This window comes from Centropristis striata, chromosome 16 (assembly GCF_030273125.1).
Source record: "Centropristis striata isolate RG_2023a ecotype Rhode Island chromosome 16, C.striata_1.0, whole genome shotgun sequence".
NCBI classification, from domain to species: domain Eukaryota; kingdom Metazoa; phylum Chordata; class Actinopteri; order Perciformes; family Serranidae; genus Centropristis; species Centropristis striata.
This window is the reverse complement of record NC_081532.1, coordinates 8,860,215-8,880,135: the sequence shown is the minus strand read 5'-3', so window position 1 is coordinate 8,880,135 and position 19,921 is coordinate 8,860,215. Positions and strand designations below refer to the sequence as shown.

The following is a 19,921-nucleotide window of genomic DNA, read 5'->3' as shown; positions in this document are numbered from 1 at the left end:
TAAAAGTCACCGTACTCAGCTTCCGGTGATAGTATAAAGAAGTTAAATAAATCTATTAAATTGGTTAATATGCCTATGTTATAAACATTACATTTATTAATTATTAATTAGGAAATTAATATATATAATTTGATATGAATGTGGAAAAATGAGTCAACATAGTTAAATGAATGAATAAATAAATAAATACAAATATTTTTGTTTTTAAATTTATTTCAGTAAAAGTTGAACTGTTTTACTATTTTATAGTTGCACATTTATTAATTTCATTGGACTGTTATTTCATAATTCTACATTAAATAACTTGGTAATATAAGTATATTGCCTTATTTATTTATTTGATTTTATATGCATATTTATTTATTTAATGTTGACATTTCATACCTTATTTGAATCATTCCACATTTCAGTTCATTTGTTATATTTGAAATTAATTGTCAATTAAATCAACACAAATTACACAAAATTACACTACTTATATGATTTACTCCATAATTTCATTTGTGAGTTTGTTTATCCATTCGCTTAAATAAATGTGTGTTTGTTTTGTAAATGTTTTTTATCGTTTGATGGTTTTTTTCACATATTTAAGATTTTTTTTAATAGAATGCATGTTAGCATTTTATTTATATAATTACACAAAACAAACAATAGTACAATAAATACCTGATAGGTATTTTCTACAACATATGCAAAAGATTCCTAAATTGTTAAATAATTAATGAATAATAAATCTTCCATTTTTATTTTTTACAGAATTACAGTACTTACAGTTACAGTCGATCCCTTCATTACTGAAAAAAAAAACTGACTGAAGCTAAATGAAACATGACAACAAAAACATTTGGAACAATGTTTTTTTTTATTACATTTTGGCCAGCCTATAGGTCCATGTAAAAACCTATGGTCACATCATATTTGTTTCCTTCACAAAATAAGAGAAAAAAAAATCAGGCAACCAACTATTCATTAGGCAGTATTGCTGATAACTGACGCACACTGTCGCTGAAGTCTCTGAAGCTGCATTAAATGAAAGGTCATAAATTAAAACTCTCTGTAGCCTCTCTTAAAGTACTTCCTTCATATACTTTAAAATAACCTTCTTTGAGCAAATGAAAAATGTCTTGATATTTCCACGTGTTTCTTTTTACATTAGCACCAAATCTACATGAATCTCACTCCTACTAACAGTTAATCTTCACAACTTATGGATATGTTGTATTTTATACCTTTGCAAGTTCTCGTTCTTTTTTCTACAAGTGTAACATCAAAAAAACTCTCTGTACCATGTTAATAAAGCAAAGGTGAAGTACAAAATTACTGAAATTAGCAACATATAAGCACATTTTTTCTAAGCATATAATCAAGTCATTTACTAAATACACAGTGCAAGCAGCTTTGTATTTTCTTTTTGCAAGTACAACATCAGTTCTATGTAAGTAGCGCTATTGCACACAAGCTCTATCTATCTAAAGCAGCACTGATTTCCAACAAGGCAAACTACTGATGTAGCAGCATCATAAACACCCAATGAAAACGACACAGAGCCAACCAAGTTTGAGATTCTCCGAGAGGATCTCTGTGTTTATGCACATTTTCGTTTATAGGGATAGGGCCATTTTCAAACATCTCCCCTGCTAACTTACTTTCATTGAACTATTTTGGCACATAAACATATTGTTGATCTTTACACAATTTTAGAGGGGAGAAATGAAACGGAACATGTAAATTTACAAATGAAAAATACATTGTCAGATCATAACGTCTCTGACTGAATAATGATTTGCAGTATTGTGGCCAAAAGATTAACTATGTTCATTGCCCCACTTCATAGAAGTATCATGAATAGAAAATATACATACTATGATAAACTGTGGTCAACTAGTCATGTTGCAGTTGCAGAATCAATATATTATTTGATTGCATGTTCAGCAATTTGAACATAATGTAGAGGATATTTAACAGAATAAAAATCAAATCATTGCCTCAAGCAAATGGGATTTGAATGAAGAATAGATACAAATAAACAATTGGAAAATCCCAATAATAATCAGGTTGATAGTCATGACAAAACCGCACAATTTATTTACTTAAATACTTAAAACAGACTTAAAATAGTGCAGTGTTGTTGTTTTTTAATATCAGATATGGTATGACTTCATGAAAATGTATTTGCAATATTGAATGCCATCGTACCTAACAATGTAGGTATTTGCAGTGTATATATTTTATTAACATCACAAACATAAATAAAATATTTATTACTAATTTAAAGTACATTGAATAAGCCATCTGTTTAAGAAGGGAAGATGTCTTTGGCACCTCCACACTCCTTTTAAAATCCACTCCAACATGTAAGTAAGCTAACCTTTTGTTTATCCAGGAAACATTTTTTTTACTTCACTAAATAACACCTCAGTAATAAATAAAATTAGCTTGAGTACATTCAACATATGGACTAGAAATGATGGAGTAACAGGTGTAGTCTCCATGACCACTGACCTCGCCTGACACTGCCTTCAACAGACTGATTGTCTGCATGTGCAAGATCCACTTCTATATTTAAAAGAACCACCACAACACTGACATTTCCCAGCTTTAGCCCCACACTTTGGGGTGCTAGACCATTGTGGCTTCTTTTGAACTAGTGTACAACAACACAAAACCCTTTTGTTCACTTAAGCCTCTGAGTCACGTTGGCCAAGGCAACAGCAAATGCCTGCACTGCTGAGAAAGGATACTGGAAATCCAAGATGTAGCCATTCCCGTCAATTCGCCCAAACTGCATCACCTAAGAGAAGACAGAGGAGAGGAATACATTATAGGAAGCATTAATTTACTTACACAGCAACAATTCTTACTGAAATAACTGCCAATTGTTTTTGATAAAATTGAAAAAAAGAGGCAATATTTAAATGTTCATTATTCAGAATACTTCAAATACCAAAAGGGAAATCAAAAGGTGATGATATTTGCCTTAAAAGCAAATCTGAAACACGGGACAAAGTCAGGTATTAATTCTTGTTTATTTTGTTGAGTCAAAAGAGTCAAAAGTTTAAAAATATAGAATCCATTAAAAATCAAACTCAAATTTTGCCATGTTCTATGAATACAATCTCAAATAAATCAGGCTATAAATGATGTATGAACAAACCACTGTGTGAAAACCTTCAAAATTTAGATAAGAATAATATCTTTGTGATATTGGAGTGGAGATTGTTGGCTCAGAGTGTGTGAAAAAAATAATTTTGAGAAAACGGCCTTTGAAGGCATATATTGTAAAATTCCACACATTTTGAAGACACATCAGGTGAATAAGGTTAACTTCCCCAGCTGATTACTTACATTAAGAGGTTTGTGAAATCATGCATGCAAATGAGCCATAATCTAATGCAAACTTGTGGTGAATATAGGAGAAACGCACAGACACAAACAGACAAAGTGTAGTAAAATAGACCCCTAAATGTGTATTTTTGTCTAAAAGAAGACGAGTTATGGTAGAGGTTTTAACTTCTTTAGGACTTATTACCTGTCTGCCATCCAACTCAATTTGAAAATTCTTTGCTGACTCCTGCGTGACTCGTCCTCCAAAATCAAGCTGGTAGACCTGGGTGGCTTCATTCCACAACGGTTGTTTATTGGCCATAACATAGACGAATCCTTGGCTTCCCAGACTGCGGTCCTCTCTTTCATTTGCTTTGCGACACTTTATCTCCTCCAGCTCGCTCGCCATACGCATGCTGCGCTTGTTCTTCCAGCTCTTCTTACTACTCTGGTTCTGGTTCATGAGCTCATCGCCGCTGATAAACAGCTCCGGCTCGCTCTCTGAGCTGTCCTGGAACTCATTTGTGGTCCTGCTCATCTTCTTGGTTTTATTGAGTTGCTCTCTCGGCCCCTTGGGCTTCTTCTTCTCCCTGCTGCCAAGCCTCGGGCTGGAAATAAGAGTGTTAAAGTCAGAGAGCGCACGTCCTTCCTTTCTAGATTTGCCCTCGGAGACGGTGGTCATGTTGGCGTCCTCGGCTCTGCTGTCCAGTCGTTTGCGGCTCTTCCTGTTGAAGCGCTCGGACTCCTGTGGCACAGGGCTTTCATTGAGGGATGATGGCTCTGGAAAGTTGTTAGCGGACTCTGCTAGATCCTCTGTGGCACTTTTGGATGGTGGTAGCTCAGTAGGTGGAGGAGGAGGAGGGAGAGGGGGCGGTGGGGGTGGCCCAGTAGGAGGAGGTGGGGAGAGAATCGGCTTCTCTAAAATCTGATGAGTTTTAGTCGGGAGGGGAGGAGCTGGAGGGTCTTGCATGGGAGGTGGGCAGGGGTAAGGGTTCCATGGGTGAAGGTTGAGAGGGTGCAGCTGTAGTCCGGCACATGAGCTGGCTCCTGGATACATCGGAGGGAGAGGACAGCAGGCTAAGTTAGCAAGACTAGGAGGATAACCTGGCGGCAAGACCAAGTTGGGATCCTGCTGAGCAAAAGGGACAGAACCAACCACTTCATTTGGAGAGCACTGAGGTGGAGGGTTCTGTAAGGTCTGAAGTGGAGGACCACTGTGACCCACACCTGGAGGAAAAGGCGAGAGAGATATCTGATAACCTGACGGGAAAGTAAGAGTGCTCGTGGTCTGACTGGTTGGAGGTTTAGTTGTGAGGACAAACGGCAGCCGGGTCATGTCCAAGTGCTGAGCTTGACTGATGATGAGTGGAGGAGGTTTGTGAGGTCCTGGTGGAGGGCCTAACATTGTCTGTTCTGGAGTGAGCCAGAACTCCTCTGTGGTGGAGGTGTCCCACTGGTAAGGCGGAGGGCGTTTAACTGTCAAACTGACATCGCCGAGCGTCAGCTGACGTACAGATTTTTCAAGGTGACACTGCTGATTTAAAGTCTCATCTTCAGTAAAGGCAGAGTTAACGTACACCGTTCTGTCCCTGCTGTTATCAACAGCACTCAGCAGACTGTAGGACGACTGAGAGGCCATGGGTGTGGTGCTTTTGGAGTGCACGATAATCGTACTGTGATGTGCTCCTTTCCCAGGTGGGAAGTCCTGCCTCACCACCGTGCCCCCTGCAATGCCACTACTTGTAGTTCCACCACCACTGACACTGACACTGGTGCTGCTGCTGTTGCTGCTGCACTGTGTGCATGTGTACAATGCAGTGGGTACCCTCTGCTGGTAGGTAAGTGCTAGTGCACTGTTCATTTTGGCCTTGGTGGGGAGGGTTCTTGAGCTTTCCATCATCTGTGGCACTTTAAGTCCCACATCCCTGCGGTCACGGCGCAGAGTGGCATGAATCAGACTGCTATCAATTCTCTGGGGAGGAGGGAGTGTAGCAGTCACTTGATTGGCTGGATCAGGGTAAGGAGGAGGGTCTCCGCTTGGTATTGAGTAGCGCGGGACAGAGAGACGACTGAGTGTTGCTGAGCTGTAGGGAAGCTGGATTTTTTTATTCTCAGAGGAGGTGACTTTGAGCGTGGCCGAGCCTCCGATGCCGTGGACAGCATACGCATTTTGGTTGCGAACGAGGCGCCTGCGTGGCCGACAAACCTCCTCCACGTTGCCGCTGCTGTCAAAGGTCGTGATCCTTTCATACCCCAGAGGTGTTGGGTACTGTAAAGTGACAGGGTGAAGCAAAAATTCATCCTTCTTCAGGCAGGGGTCTGGCGCCAAGACACTTGGGCTGTCACAGTTTGTGACAAGAGTTTGAGGAGTAGCGACGGCTGTGGCTGTCGCTGCAGACACCACGGTGCCCGGGTATGGAGGAGGAGGATTCACCTTCCTCATCTGAATCTCCACAGCTCCGTCCATGTCAGTGAAGGGAGGTAAAGTCCGTGGGAGGCTTGGTTTCAGAGTGTGTCCGTGCTCCCTGCTGAACCCAGGCTCAGTGGTAGGAGGAGGAGGCAGGAGATGAATCTGGTGTAATGAAATGGTTGGATAGCCAGATGGAGGAGGGGGCAGCGTCATCTGCATCTTCAGCTGCTGCTGCATCTGTTGGTGCTGCCTCTGCATCTGTTGATGCTGCTGCTGGATCTGCTGGTGCTGCTGCTGGAGCTGCTGCTGCTGCTGCCTCATCTCCTGGATCTGCTGCCGGATCTGCTGCTGCTGCTGCTGCATCTGCTGCTGCTGTTGCTGCATCTGTTCGTGCTGCAGCTGCATCTGCTGCTGCTGCTGCTGAATGTGCTGTTGGTGCTGAAGGTGTTGGTGCGCCGGATCCTGTTGCATTTGTTGGTGCTGCTGAACCTGGTGTTGATGTTGTTGCTGCTGCTGTTGATGGAGCGTCTGCAGTTGCTGCAGCTGTTGCTGCTGCTGCTGCAGCTGTTGATGTTGCTGCTGTAGCTGCTGCTGCTGTAACTGCTGATGCTGCTGCTGTAACTGCTGCTGTTGCTGCTGCAATTGCTGCTGTTGCTGCTGCTGCGATTGAGTCTGGTGGTGGTGTTGCTGTTGCTGCTGTTGCTGTTGTTGATGATGATGCATTTTCTGCTGCTGCGTCTGCATTTGTTGCGACTGTTTGGACGGCAGTTGGCGAGGTTGCTGTGAGTGAGACCGCTGCGGGTGAGGCTGCGGCGGGAGGTGGTGAGGTGGAGGTGGCGGAGGAAGGGTACCAGGAAGAAGAGGGCCCATCTCCAGCCCATTGAAGATCACTTGACCAGGGTTTGTGTATCTAGTTGGTACTGGATACGGTGATGGAACTGCATCCTGCCCATGATCAGTAACAGGGACAGAAGCTGCTGCCGCTGCAGCTGCAGCTGCTGCATTGGCTGTTGGGTTGGTCAGGACATCAAGCTGAATATTCTGATTGGCCAGAAGAGACTGAACCAGGCCGATACTCTGAGTTGGGGACATGGCCTGAGCCGGGCTGTGAATGGGAGCAATGGGAATGTTGACTGTGCACGGAGGATTTTCTCCTGCCACTCCAGATGGTCCCATCACTTTATAAAAACACAAAAGAGAACTGTGTAAGCGCATATAAAAAATGAAGTCAGGTGCCTTTAAAATAAATGCATTCACACTGTTATTTCATGCCTAATATTCATTCACACCTGGTAAGTCATCCTCATCCTCACTGAACACATTGGGGTTGAACACAGGCAGGCTCATGAAGTCATGAGAAATCTTTCGCACTTCTGGAAGGTAGATTGTCATCTGTCTCGGTTGCAGATGAAGCAAACTTGTCTTATAGATGACTGAAACATGGAAGAAAGTCATGGTGACTGTTAAATTCATCAGAATAGTCAACGTGATGAGTATATGTGGCTTTTTGTGGACATTTACCTGCACCGAGATTGGCAGGGAGAAAAGAAGCAAGTCCAACAATTTTGAATTTTGTCCCCCAAATGTTGGATGTGACTTGAGCAAGGTAGTTATGCTTTGAAGAAGAAGAAATGGAAGACAGTTATTGTTGTGACAGGAACTGGGCTGCAACTCATTGATTATTTTCATCGATTATTTATCTTCCTATTACAACTGTATTTTCTCAATTTACTGATTCATCATTTTGGTCTGTTATGGTCTCTCTTTGTCAGAAATTAGTTAAACACACCCATCCCAGTTTGTCAAAGTTTAGCGGATAATGCAAATTTAATTTTGCAGACATTCTAGCATATCATACCTCTGTGATCCCATCCATACAAAACTCTCGACGAGTCAGACTGGGGGACCGAATTGGAGGTTTCTTTGTTGGTAAACGGGGCGACCGTTGGCCTTCCTGATTGGCACGTGAAAGTTTGGGAGATTTTCTCGATTCCAAGTTCATCCTTTGAAACAAAGAGGTAAAATTTTCAATATCATAATCTTTTCTTTTAAAATATCGCATTTTTAATTGATGTTATAATCATGAACTCCATTAAAATGGTGAGATAAATGCTACTAAAACATCTGAAAGTGCTCTGTGGCTCAGGTCTGCATAATGTAAAAAAAGAAGTAATTTATATAATTTCGGAGTTTGGGTGACCTGTTTCCTCGGGATAACTTTGGTGACTTCTTCCCGACCCACTCATCGCTGAGCTCAATGTCACTGGAGTCAGAGCAGTTACAGCTGTCGGTGTATGAAATCATGGGATTCACACACACCTCCTCTGGAAAACAAAAACACACAAACACACAAACCAAAAGAGGTGTGTTTGAGTCCTTGAACACGCTAACAATAAACTACTCCTGCGTAAGAATATTTAAAAAGGACAACGTACATTTTTGGTGTAACCACAGGCTAAATACAACCCTATTGCAACCAGGTCATGGTACAGGCTATTCCTGTATCCAGCCTCAGACCATGTTACATCAGAGAAGTCATCACCAGAGTCTGTGTTTGTTCTTACTCAAGGTGAAAGATGGGAACACCACATTAATATGCGCAGATATTTTAAAATAGAAGAGATGAAACATGCTCAGATTTAATTTGATTTCTGAACTTTGTCTTGCATCTCTTGGTTATATTTTGCTTCAATAGTATTTCAAAAGCTCATAATCCAAGACCTTACTTTTGACAGTCAAAAGACAGTCTGTCTGTCAAAGAAGCGGCCCCTATTAAAAGAGTCCTCACTAAGACCAAAAAAGTAGATCATATTACTCCAGTTCTGAGGACCTTACACTGGCTTCCTGTCTGTCAAATAATTGATTTTAAAATACTATTGTAGGTCTACAAAGCACTGAATGGTCTAGGGCCGAAATACATTTCTGATCTTCTGCTCAGCTACGAACCACCCAGAACTCTCAGATCATCTGGGACTGGTCTGCTCTGTGTTCCCAGAGTCAGAAGTAAACATGGAGAGGCAGCGTTCAGTTTTTATGCTTCAACTATCTGGAACAAACTCCCAGAAAACTGCAGATCTACTGAAACTCTCAACTCTTTGAAATCAAGACTTCAGACTTTTCTGTTTGCCACTGACTTTACTGCACTGCAGCTTTTATCAGCTCGCTTTCAATTTTAAAATTTTATATTTGAATACTTAAATATTTTTTTCCTAAATATTTAATCTGCTTGTTTTTAGTCTTTTATCTGCTTGTTTTTAGTGTTATTTTTTATATTTTAATATCATTCTACGTATATCTTTGAAATGCTTTTAATGTTCTGTGTAAAGCACTTTGAATTGCCCTGTTGTTGAAAGGTGCTATACAAATAAACCTGCCTTGCCTTGCCTTGCCTTGCCTTGCCTTGCCTTACCTTGTCTTGCCTGAAAGTATAAAACCCTGTAAGATCTCAGCCCACCTGCTTTGCTGTCCATTTTTGGATCCATAATGACAAACTCGGGCCGGAGTTTACTGATGCGCCTTCCTTTGAGAATGGGCACCAGCCCTCCTAAATATTCTAAGTAGAGAGTGTAGCAGGGTCCGCCCGTCTCGGGGCTGTCCTCTGCCCGCTTCATGGTGCAGTGGAGCCGCTCATTCCCAGCTGTGGGATAGCTGACAAAGTCACGGATGTTGTTGGGGTCAGGGATTGGAGGCTAGAACAAAGAGAGGAAAGGGCTGTAGGATTTCTGGACACTCAAATGAAAACAGTCAGCAGTTTGCATTATCAACAAAGTTAGTAGAAAGCTGTCTGGGACTGTTACTGCACAGAAATGAATCAGGGATCAATGCACCTTGATGGTGGGTATAAAAGCAGTGGTGACGTAAGAGCAGAGCAGTGACGGCATGTTCAGCTTCCCCACATCTTTCTCCTCCCGCAGGGCGCTGGCGATACCCTGCTGGCATAAAAGTTGGAGGCTGGCCACCCTGTGCTCCACACGCACCACATACAGTGCTGGACCGCATGCAAGGAACAGACGAGAGTCTCTGTGACCCCAACAGATGGTGGTGATGGGTCTCTGAAAGACAATTTTCACAATGAAAGAGTTCCTGCAGTTATCAGTTTATTGCATCTATTCATCAAAACTTCTTCACCACTTTCCAATCCTGTCTGTTTTGCTGTCTCAAAATCTGCATATACAGAGTGTGCAGAATTTAAATATGTTCAGTGCACAGTTATGTTTAATATCCAAGGACAATTCTGCACCTTAACGTAGAGCTTTTAGCCGTATCTGCTTGCCTTGAAGTAATGTACATTGTATCGCAGCACATTACTATCATGGTACATTTAATACATGTTTTTTATTGTATTATATATAATTTTTTAAGGTTCTTTTTGTCTGTTATTGTATATAATTTGGCACTTTAATCACTTTTTTAAAGCAGTTGGAAATATTGTATAATCTTGATGAAATAAAACTTTACATAAAAAAAGAGAAGAAATAACGCCTTAGATTAATAAATATTTTAAGTGGTCCCCAACATGAAGTTAGAGTAGATAATTATAGTGGGTTGGAAAAAAAACACTACGTAAGGGCGCATCAAAAGGGCACGGTAATATATATCGATATAAAAGATATATATCGATATATTTTAAAATGTGATATGGAATTAGACCATATCGCATATATCGATATAATTAAAATTTGCACTGTGATCCTTGCTCCATGCAAGCTGCAGCTTTTACTTAAGATATTTTTTTATCTAAATGGAGCTTTGATTAAAAAAAAAAGGTACTTCTGTTGTTATACCGTATTTATATTCACTTAAATAAACGGTTTGATAAAACTACTTGTGACATGTCATATTTAGCTTTGACTGAACATTTGCTCTCACTTTGCGCTAAAAATATTGGGATATATATCGTATATCGATATTCAGCCTAAATATATTGGGGTATGACTTTTGGTCCATATCGCCCAGCCCTAACATCTACTAAAATATCCCTCAATGTATACCAGACTAACCTGTGCAGGTGTTTCCAAAGTGTAGATGTGCTCTCCTTGGACATTGTAGAACTTCACCAGTGCGTTCCTCATGATGGACGAGCAGGCAGAGTCGACAGGAAGCCCGTGTCTCTCCATGCCGGCCACAGCCAGGAGGTCTCCCTGGGAGCACCACTGGGCCTCAACATCTGTGGAGGGAAGGAGCAGAAGAACCATATGTGTCATATATGATCAACACAATTTATGGTTGTGCTTGTAAATGTCAGAGTGAAACATATATTTTTATACCTTTTAGCCCTGAGCGAATAACGGCAGGAGAGAGGTCGTCGTAGTTGTTCATTAAACTGATGTCTCCTGATAAGAAGGTGACTGTCAACAGAGGCTTGACTCTCCGCACTTGAAGGGATGAAGAAAAGTAAGCACATCAGCTTTCCACAGAGACAGCACAAGGTAGCAAGCTGTCACAGTGAGCAGTGACGGGAGGAATGTGTTTGTACCTAACGGCAGAATATTGTCATCGGAGTCCGTGTCGCTCTCCGTGCTGTCCTCCACCAGGAAATCGGGGCAGTTCCAGGACATGCTCACGATCCCGTCAGACTCATGTAACAGAACATGGGCGAGCATTCGTCCGTGACAGTCCATCACTATCACCTGACCATCTGCGGTGCCAAACAAGACCTGAGGGGGGAATTGTACATTAAACTTGAATAGATGGACATGATGAAAATGCTCTGGAGCATTAAATACTTGGCTCAAGAGTGCTGGAAAAAAGCCAATTTTATGAGTCGTTTCATCATGTGTTTGAGGCATGAAGTGAGGGGAAAATAACCTCACCCCTTATGTAATTATTCTTATTCTCATTCTCAAGTTGTATGGCAGCCAGAACATTTAAATAACACAAAAGTGCATACATATGTGTTCAACTAGGGCTGGGTGATTAAAATAATTTATTTTTCAATTACGATTTTGGAAAAGCATGAGTTTTCAGTATGGTTGACCTAATTTATGATGGTCTGATTTTTTTTTTTTATTATTATTTTTATGTATTGAATATATCTTTAATGGTTTTCAGCTGGCTGTGGAAGTGCACCAAAGTTACAATATTGTTGATTTTATTTATTTGTATCTAATTAATTTGTATTATTTTATAGTGATCATTTAAATGCATACATAAACTTTTTTTTAATTTTTTTTCCATTTATTTTGTTTTAATTTGTTTTTCAGTTGAAGTATGTTTAAAGTTCAAGAAAATCCAATGTTAATAAGACAATTTCAAAAAATGCATGATGATTCCAAAGTCAATGAGAAATCCTGTTAAAGAATTGTATCTCAATGTTAAACAAAAAATATTTTTATCATGATTTTGGTCTTAACAGACACTGTGTACCTGCTGATCATCAGGCGTCCAGATGCCACAGGTGATTTGACTCTCCAGGTTAATCTCTGAGGACCAGTGTCTCTGTCCGCTGACCGAGCCAACCAACACAAAGCCATCCCGGTACGCGATGAGGGCTTGAGTGCCGTCATGTGACCAAGTGAAGTCACTCACCTGCCGAGAAGAAATATTCACCTTTGAAATATTTGTGTACAGGACACTGCCATCGAAATAAACAAGTCTGACTCTTTTCTGAGGTCATTTTTTGTGTAATAGTTTATCAAAGTGTCTTATTTACAATATATACACCAGGACTAAACATTGTATGTAATACTATACCTGGGCTCCTCTGTCGTTCACCAGCTCTACAGACCATCTTCCTTCATACTGGATCCAGACAAAAATACCTCCTTCCATATCACAGGTTGCGAGCTTCTGAAAGGGTTCATTCCAACGGACCAAGACAACCTGCAAAAGTAGAAAAAACACTGTTACTATTGTAAAAAAAAAAAAAAAAGAAAAAAAGAAGAAGAAGAAGGAAAAAAAGGCCCTTGGTGACACACTCAGGTTGTCTGAAGTGCTGGGGAAAAAAAAAAACGAAAATGAAGAAGGCACCAGCATGCAAAAGATTTCTAGCATGTAGGGCAGCCTATATGGCAATGCATCATGTTTTCGTAATTTCAAAGCAGTCCTGGAGGGCATTTAATCATGTTTTCTCAATTTAAGGTCACAGAGTGGGCACTTCATTATGTTTTTTTCCCACTGGAAGGGCACTCTGGAAGGCACATTATCATGTTTTATGTATCATGGGAGCATCCAAGAGGGCACTTCTATTATGTGTTTCTCGAACATGGGAGCACCAAAGTGGTTGAGCTCTGTCTCTACTGTCTGCTCGGTCTCACCAATGCCCAAAGTGCAGACGGGCCACACATTCTGTACTTAGGTCTGATTAAGAACTGGTAGTCCTATAATGCCGTCCACGCAGGCACCCAGGTTGGTCAAACAAAACCACTTTTTAAAAAAAAAAAGCCCTTCTCTTGTGAAGAATAAACCATGAGAACATTTAGCACCTCATTTTTATATAAAAGAAATGCTGGTAAAGAAGGTGTAGGCTCCACAGTGTTAGGAATGGGAACTGGTAAAATGTTATTGATTCCAATGCCATTATTTCTCAATTCCCTTACTGATTCCTGATCAGGTTTCTGCGTAAAAAAAAATTAGGTCTGTAGAAACAGTCGAGCAAAAGAAGCCAAGCTGTGGACGGTTTCTTCCTCTCTGCTCCATGACTCCTTCTTGTTGCAAGCAGCGTGGTTGCATGAGTCATTGTTTTGCAATGCGTGACTGTCCAAAAAACATGTCAGCATCGATAAAGGTAACTGATCATCTCGGAGTCATACAATTCCAATAGATCAGACAATTTGGAACCGTGATTCCCATCATTAAACAGTGTAGCTGTAGCTTCATCTCTGGTTTGATGCCTTGACATATAGACCATTATTAACTTGTGTTGTCTGTTTGTCTGGACTGTAGGAGCTTTTGCTATTGATAATGATGGGAATGTTGAACGCCCTTTTACACAAGTGCCTACATTTAAATCAGTTTCTCTCCATTTCTGACTGGTGCATTACTCTTAAGCTGTTTTGGGACCTCTGTCTCTACATACTACTATTGGGTTTTATCACCAGTTCTCCTCCACCATGATACAGCACTTTTCCTACAGTTCTACTTTATCTAACGCTTTTAAACATTGCAGTGTAGCATCATCTCTTCAATTAACTTAAAAATATTTCACATTTTGAATACATTATTGGTGTTATTCAACTGTAGTTCCACCCAATCTAACTTAGCAAACTACCGATATTTCTACTTCAAATTCTTCTGACACATCCAGCATCCAACATTCCCACCATCTTCAGGAATTGCATTCTAGTTTATATCTACACTTGTACATGAATGGTAGTCTGCTGGTGCAATTTCTAAATTCCCTCTTTATATGACAATTACTGGGTAACATGGGCTTTCCTTTTATCTCTTTCTGCAGCATTCTGCCATCGCTGCTTTGCAACAATCATATTGCTATTTCCTTCATTCAACCTGCACCTTCCTATACCTGCAACCTCAGCCCCAGTGTCTCTTTCTGCACCTCCACCAGTTCTCTGTCAGTGACCGCCGGCATCCTCTCCAGTTACACATTCACCAGAGGTCCTCTGACCCTGTGCAACTATTTTTTGCAAACCCAGGTGGCTTTCTGCACAGACGAACATTCATGATTAATATATGGGTGTAGCACATTGCTATAAAAGCTTTTTGGACTGAATGTGATCTTAAAGTCCACTGCAGATGGAGAAAATACAGACATCAGGTGGATGTTACCTAAATATGTAAAACTGAATGCATTTGAGCTAAAAAATAAAAAATAAAAAAAGTGTTTTGCAAAGCATGCCAAGACAAAACTTATTACAGTGACTGTGGTGTGAATTTCACACATCTACATATGCTCTGAATTTATTATACACACGATAATAAAAGTGTATAAAAACATTTCTATATAAATTTTGGAGTTGTAATTGTTGGCTGCATTTCTGTTAATTCTATTTTATTTTTGGTTGATTATGCAAATGTCCTGATTTTGCTGTTGCAACAATTAAATTTCCCCATGGAGATCATTAAACCTTTCTCATTTTGTCTAGTCATCAAAGATGGTAAACACTGATATTAAGAACAGCGTGGGGGATTCTGAAAGGGTGTGTTGGATATAAATACATGCCAGTTTTGTCACATGTGTTTCAAGTGGGAGATAAAAGGAGATAAATTTAGAGGGAAAATGAGAGTGAAAAAAGCTTAGTGGAATTGCTCTTCATGAATTTAGTTCTCTTACAATAAAAACAAATAAATACATAATGCAAATAAAATGTGATATTGCAAGAGTAAAGACCACACCTCACTGTTGTGTCCTCGCAGGTTGAAATTGATTCTCTGAGGTGTGCTTCTGTCCCTCCTGCAGTGACTCGATGTAAACGTCACCCCAACAACTCCTCTTCCGTTCCCCGTGGCGAGCCAGCCCTCCTCATAGTACCGCCTCCGGCACACCGGCTTGTCCTTTTCACTTTTGGGGACCCTGCCTTTCCACGAGAGGCAGAGGATGTTGGAGTCGCTGCAGAGGATGGGACCATGTTCCACAGCAGCCAACATCCCTACTGAGTGACCAGGCTGGCGGGGAAAACAGAGGTAGAGGCAAGTTACAGTTGGAATATGTTACTTTGTTTTGTTTTTTCACCCCATTATAAAACCAGATTCAATGTAGTATTGTTACGTGTGTTGATCTGTAACCCTAAATATCCTTAAAACTGGCTTCTGTTGATGTTTGGGACATTTTGGGATGAGAGGGGCACACCCTAGACAGGTCGCCAGACTATTGAAGGGCTGACACACTTAGAGAGAGACAACCATTTACGCTCTCAATCACTCCTACGGGCAATTTAGAGTCACCAATTTAGCCTTTGGACCTTGCGGTGGCTCAATCGGCTCGGGGAAGACTGTGATATGATCAAAAACCTCAGCTACTAAATGGGTCGTGAGATCAGATTATTCTGTCAATGACCATCTCCAAGCTCAAGAATGACCTTTCAATCTCAATTTTTAAGGCAATATGGATGAGAAGTCTTTAAAGGAATACTTTGTTTTCCTCGAATCAGGGTTGCATGAGGCACTTATCCAGCGGTCACCTCGTCCCCAGTCTAGAGAAGCAGGCAGGAGTACTGACACAGAAGCTAAGCAATGTGATGTGAAAACATATTTTAACCACCTAAAAAAATCCATATCAGTCTAAGTGTATGTTATATTTACAATTCTTTCCCCTCTTTATTTTGCCTTATGCTATGATAGCTTGGATGCTCTCTTCAAAGCAACCAGACAAAAACAGTAATTTTCCCTTCCAGCAACTCCTGCAAGGTAAAATGGCTGTTTTTGTCAAAGGAGTCTGGTAGCTTTGAAGAGAGATAACTGCTTCAGTTCCTAATCAGAAATGGCTGTCTGATGGCAAGGTAAAGAGGGGAAACATTCTAAATATAGCGTAAACTTTAACTTTTACCCGTCTACTGCAGTACATTGCTTGGCTTTTACATCTCAATATATTAGAATATGATGGAAAAGTCCATTTCCAATAGTTCAAGCCAAATAGCCCTAACCAAGTATTGAGTGCATATAGATGGACATACTTTTCAGAGGCCAACATTTCCATATGAAACATACTTTTTAAAATTGGTCTTTTGTAATATTAAAATTGTTTTGAGAAACTGAATTTTAGGTCTTCATTAAATGTAAGCCATAATCATTATAATTAGAAGACATTCAATAAATTAAGACATGAAATGTTTCATTCTGTGTGTAATGGATCTATATAATGTGTTATTTCCACTTTTTAAATTGATTTACTGACATAAATAAACTTTTCTATAATATTATAATTTATTGAGATGCACCTGTATGCTGGTACTCCTGTCTGCTTCTAAACAGAGGATGCCCCGACAGCCATCTACTGTAGGTAATACACTGACTATGGATAAGTACCTCATACAACCACACCTCAAAACATCAGAACTATCTCTTTAACTGAATAAGATGCTCCCACAGCTAAGTGTTATATTATAGGATGCTCAAAAACAAGGGAAATTTCAACAAAGGTCCAGAACAGCCACTAAATGGAGCTTGTGATGAGGTTATCATGCTGTGTAAAAGGTGAAAAACTGTATCCACTAATAACTTAAGATAAACAGGCAATACCAACAGTACATACAGTATAATCAGATGCAAATGGGCGTCACCTTTCTGAAGCTCATCACACGCTCTATATTGGAGATATTCCATTGTTTGAGTGAACAGTGCTTGCCACAGTGAATCACTAAATGTGCCCTTATACCAGTAAAATCACCATGGCTGCTGCTCAAAGTGTTCTAGCTGTTGTTCCTCTATTATTCACTGTCTGTGGAGCCACTCCAGGATCTGACTCTAGATGACATCATCACCACAGTCTGTCTTTTATTTGTACAGATTCACAAACTAAAAGCATTATATAAATGTGGTAATTCTATTTTAAGGCAGATTTCCCCTGTTGTGCAGAATTTTGATGCCTATTGAAATACTGTTTAACCCAGTGCTCTCTGCTCATTTGGGTTAGTCAGAGCTTAGACGAAGTGTGTTAATTTCCAACCTTGCCCAAGCTACTGACACTGGACTAACACTGTCTGAAAAGAAAATGTCCTAAATGTCTATTTTGGTAGAAAGGTACATTTCCCATTGAAATATATATTACAAGGGTTTATTCACCTACATGTCAAACGCTTGAACCCTTAAATGTACAGCTTTATGGTGCATTTAAAAAAAAAAAAAAAAAAAAAAATTTCTTTCAATCTCTGACAGTATCCTCTAACTTCTTATTTTATCTCTTCATAGAAGATAAATTATGTAAGTGAGTACAAACAGTCAAACCCAAGAATCAATGTTTTTGGCAGCACAATTTAGGGATGCACTGATCCGACTTTTTCAGTTTTGATACCGATACCTGAGCCTTGTGTATAGGCTGATACCGAGTACCAATCTGATTCCAGTGTTTAATTAATAAGCTGTATGTGTTACTGTGTAGAATGGCCAAAATACACAGACATGTCTGCTGCTGTTCGTCCATTATAATCAATTAAAGCTGCTACACTGACCATGGGTGATGCACGCACACGAGCTGGCCCTGTGCGGATAATCTCTTTTTTTATGCAGCTGGTCATTTTATATCTCTCCACAGGTAAAAACTACACAGAACTGTGTACAAACCCAAGTACAATCTGTTTGAAAAAGATTCAAATAAATACCTCAGTGTATTCGAGGCAATGTGATGCAGCACAGCAACACTGTGAGTGTTTTTCCATTTCACATTAAAATAAGTCAAACCAATTATGTGTTCATGATCGTGTAGTTAAAACAATCCAGTTCATTAATGCATTAACTGATTATTAGAGTCCCCCCATCACCTTGTTCTTTTGTTCCTACACAACGTATGAGCTTCACCGAGCAGAATGATGTGGTGCAGAGTTTGACAATAGAGGGAGACGTTTTCACATTTATCTGCTGGAAGTTAAAGTTTTCTCTGTGATTATTCAAAATCAGAATTTCAGGGGTGGGCCTACAAGCATGATTTGTGACATCACGAATATGTAATATTGATGTGGGAACTTAACGCCGCAGGTGAATATCCTCTAACAATGGGCTTTACAGTAAAGTAGGAGGCCTTTTGTGTCTTGTGAACATTTAAAAAATAAATAAATAAATGAACATATTAATAGATTCTGGCATTTTTGACATACATTGTTGCTCCAAGCAGGCTCTTTGTATATATGTCTCAATACAACTAGAAGGGATCTTTAAAATAATAATAATAAATAAATGCCTTGACTATATTGGCACCATTGTCAGCGATACCTGATCAAGCTGTTTGAGTCAGTATGGGCCCGATATCCAATCCGATACTGGTATAAGTGCATCATTTTTATAAAATCTATCCTTTTTGTCTCGTTCATTCCAATGAATCTCACTTACAATTTGAAATCCTGTGAATCATGTCAAATCTTGAAATCATGTGAATAATTTTTGGCTGATCAGAATGAGCTTACGCTGACTGGCCCATTTGCAAATACTTAATACTTACGCTTAATATATAACAATATCTAATGACTGCAAGGTTTGTATCTGATATGAAAGCATCTCAACTTACCTCATAGTTCCTGGACATGTTGAGTTAAAATTCCTCCATTGAAGGTGTCCATATTTCCATTCAGATGATGCACTGAAGGGTAATGGCTGCTCTGCTCCTGGTGCTTACAACAAAATCTATGGGGAAGTAAAATGCATCATACAGCCAGATGTTGTCCAGCTCTATATTCACGTAAATCAAAAACAGCTCTGCACTTCAGAGTTTGCCATGAAATGATTTGAGGCTCCTTTGATGCCAGTGGCCCACCCCATGTCTTCCTGATGTGGCTCTGGAGAGTTGTGTAATCCTGTATTAATGGAAAAAAAGAAGCAAAAAAACAAAAAACGAATTATAAAACACCATTATTCAACAAGTAAGGTAATCTAAAAGACAGATAGAGATGTGGCTCTTGCTTAAAATAGCCGCGTTGTCATTCAGTGCATCAACCTTGAAATTCACAGTTTTTCTCTAGTCTCTATGCAACAGCAACACTGCATTGGAGATCAGGGCACTCGCAGTCTCCATGGGTACTGATACTGTCCGCTCTTGCTATTTTACGTCAAACACCAGAGCAGCCAGGCAAGGATGTGAACTCCTACATCTCAATTTCTACATCAAAAAACACCACCAACGTATCAAAAATGCGGATATTAAGAATAAAACATCAACATTTCAACCAAACAACGACTAAAAACAATAATTCGCATCTTGCTTTGAAGAATGCAGATTCACAGTATCCAATAAAAGTCGAAGTGAAAGAGCCACCATCTCCTCTGTAAAGGTCTCTCACTACATTACATCAATTGAAAATCTCATTCAAGGCGTCTTGAAGCCCATCTGACCGCATGCAGCAGTCTGAATGAGCCACTGCTGATTAGACCAATGAGCTGCAGTGGAAAATAAAGAAGTGCTTTCATCAAAGAGGTTAATATGGGCAAACATTATGCAGTTGTACGTACCTGACACGCCGCTGGAACAACGTTAATCCAGAGGCAGCAGTCGGCGTACAGTGCGGTCGTGTTGCCAGGCACCGTCTATTCCGCTGGCGCACTTTGGGGTTGTGGCTTTAAAACGGGTTGCCATGAGGCAGGTAG

General features: G+C 40.2%; 1 protein-coding gene across 2 annotated transcripts; it reads right to left on the bottom strand.

Moving 5' to 3' along the window:
• Nucleotides 1–843: 843 nt before the first annotated feature.
• tulp4b (TUB like protein 4b) lies at nt 844–19,921 on the bottom strand. Of its 2 annotated transcripts, none has more exons than XM_059353889.1 (16): nt 19,787–19,921; nt 18,849–19,134; nt 15,029–15,298; nt 12,428–12,556; nt 12,101–12,262; nt 11,211–11,391; nt 11,002–11,109; nt 10,735–10,901; nt 9,562–9,786; nt 9,189–9,423; nt 7,935–8,058; nt 7,593–7,737; nt 7,256–7,349; nt 7,024–7,167; nt 3,530–6,912; nt 844–2,791 (listed from the first exon to the last, which is right to left on the bottom strand). In XM_059353889.1, exons 2-16 carry the CDS (start codon nt 18,864–18,866, stop codon nt 2,675–2,677), a joined length of 5,502 nt encoding a protein of 1,833 aa, XP_059209872.1. In that variant the 5' UTR covers nt 18,867–19,134; nt 19,787–19,921; the 3' UTR covers nt 844–2,674. The 2 variants fall into 2 exon arrangements, with proteins under 2 accessions (XP_059209872.1, XP_059209873.1); XM_059353890.1 differs by lacking the exon at nt 19,787–19,921 and adding an exon at nt 19,275–19,640.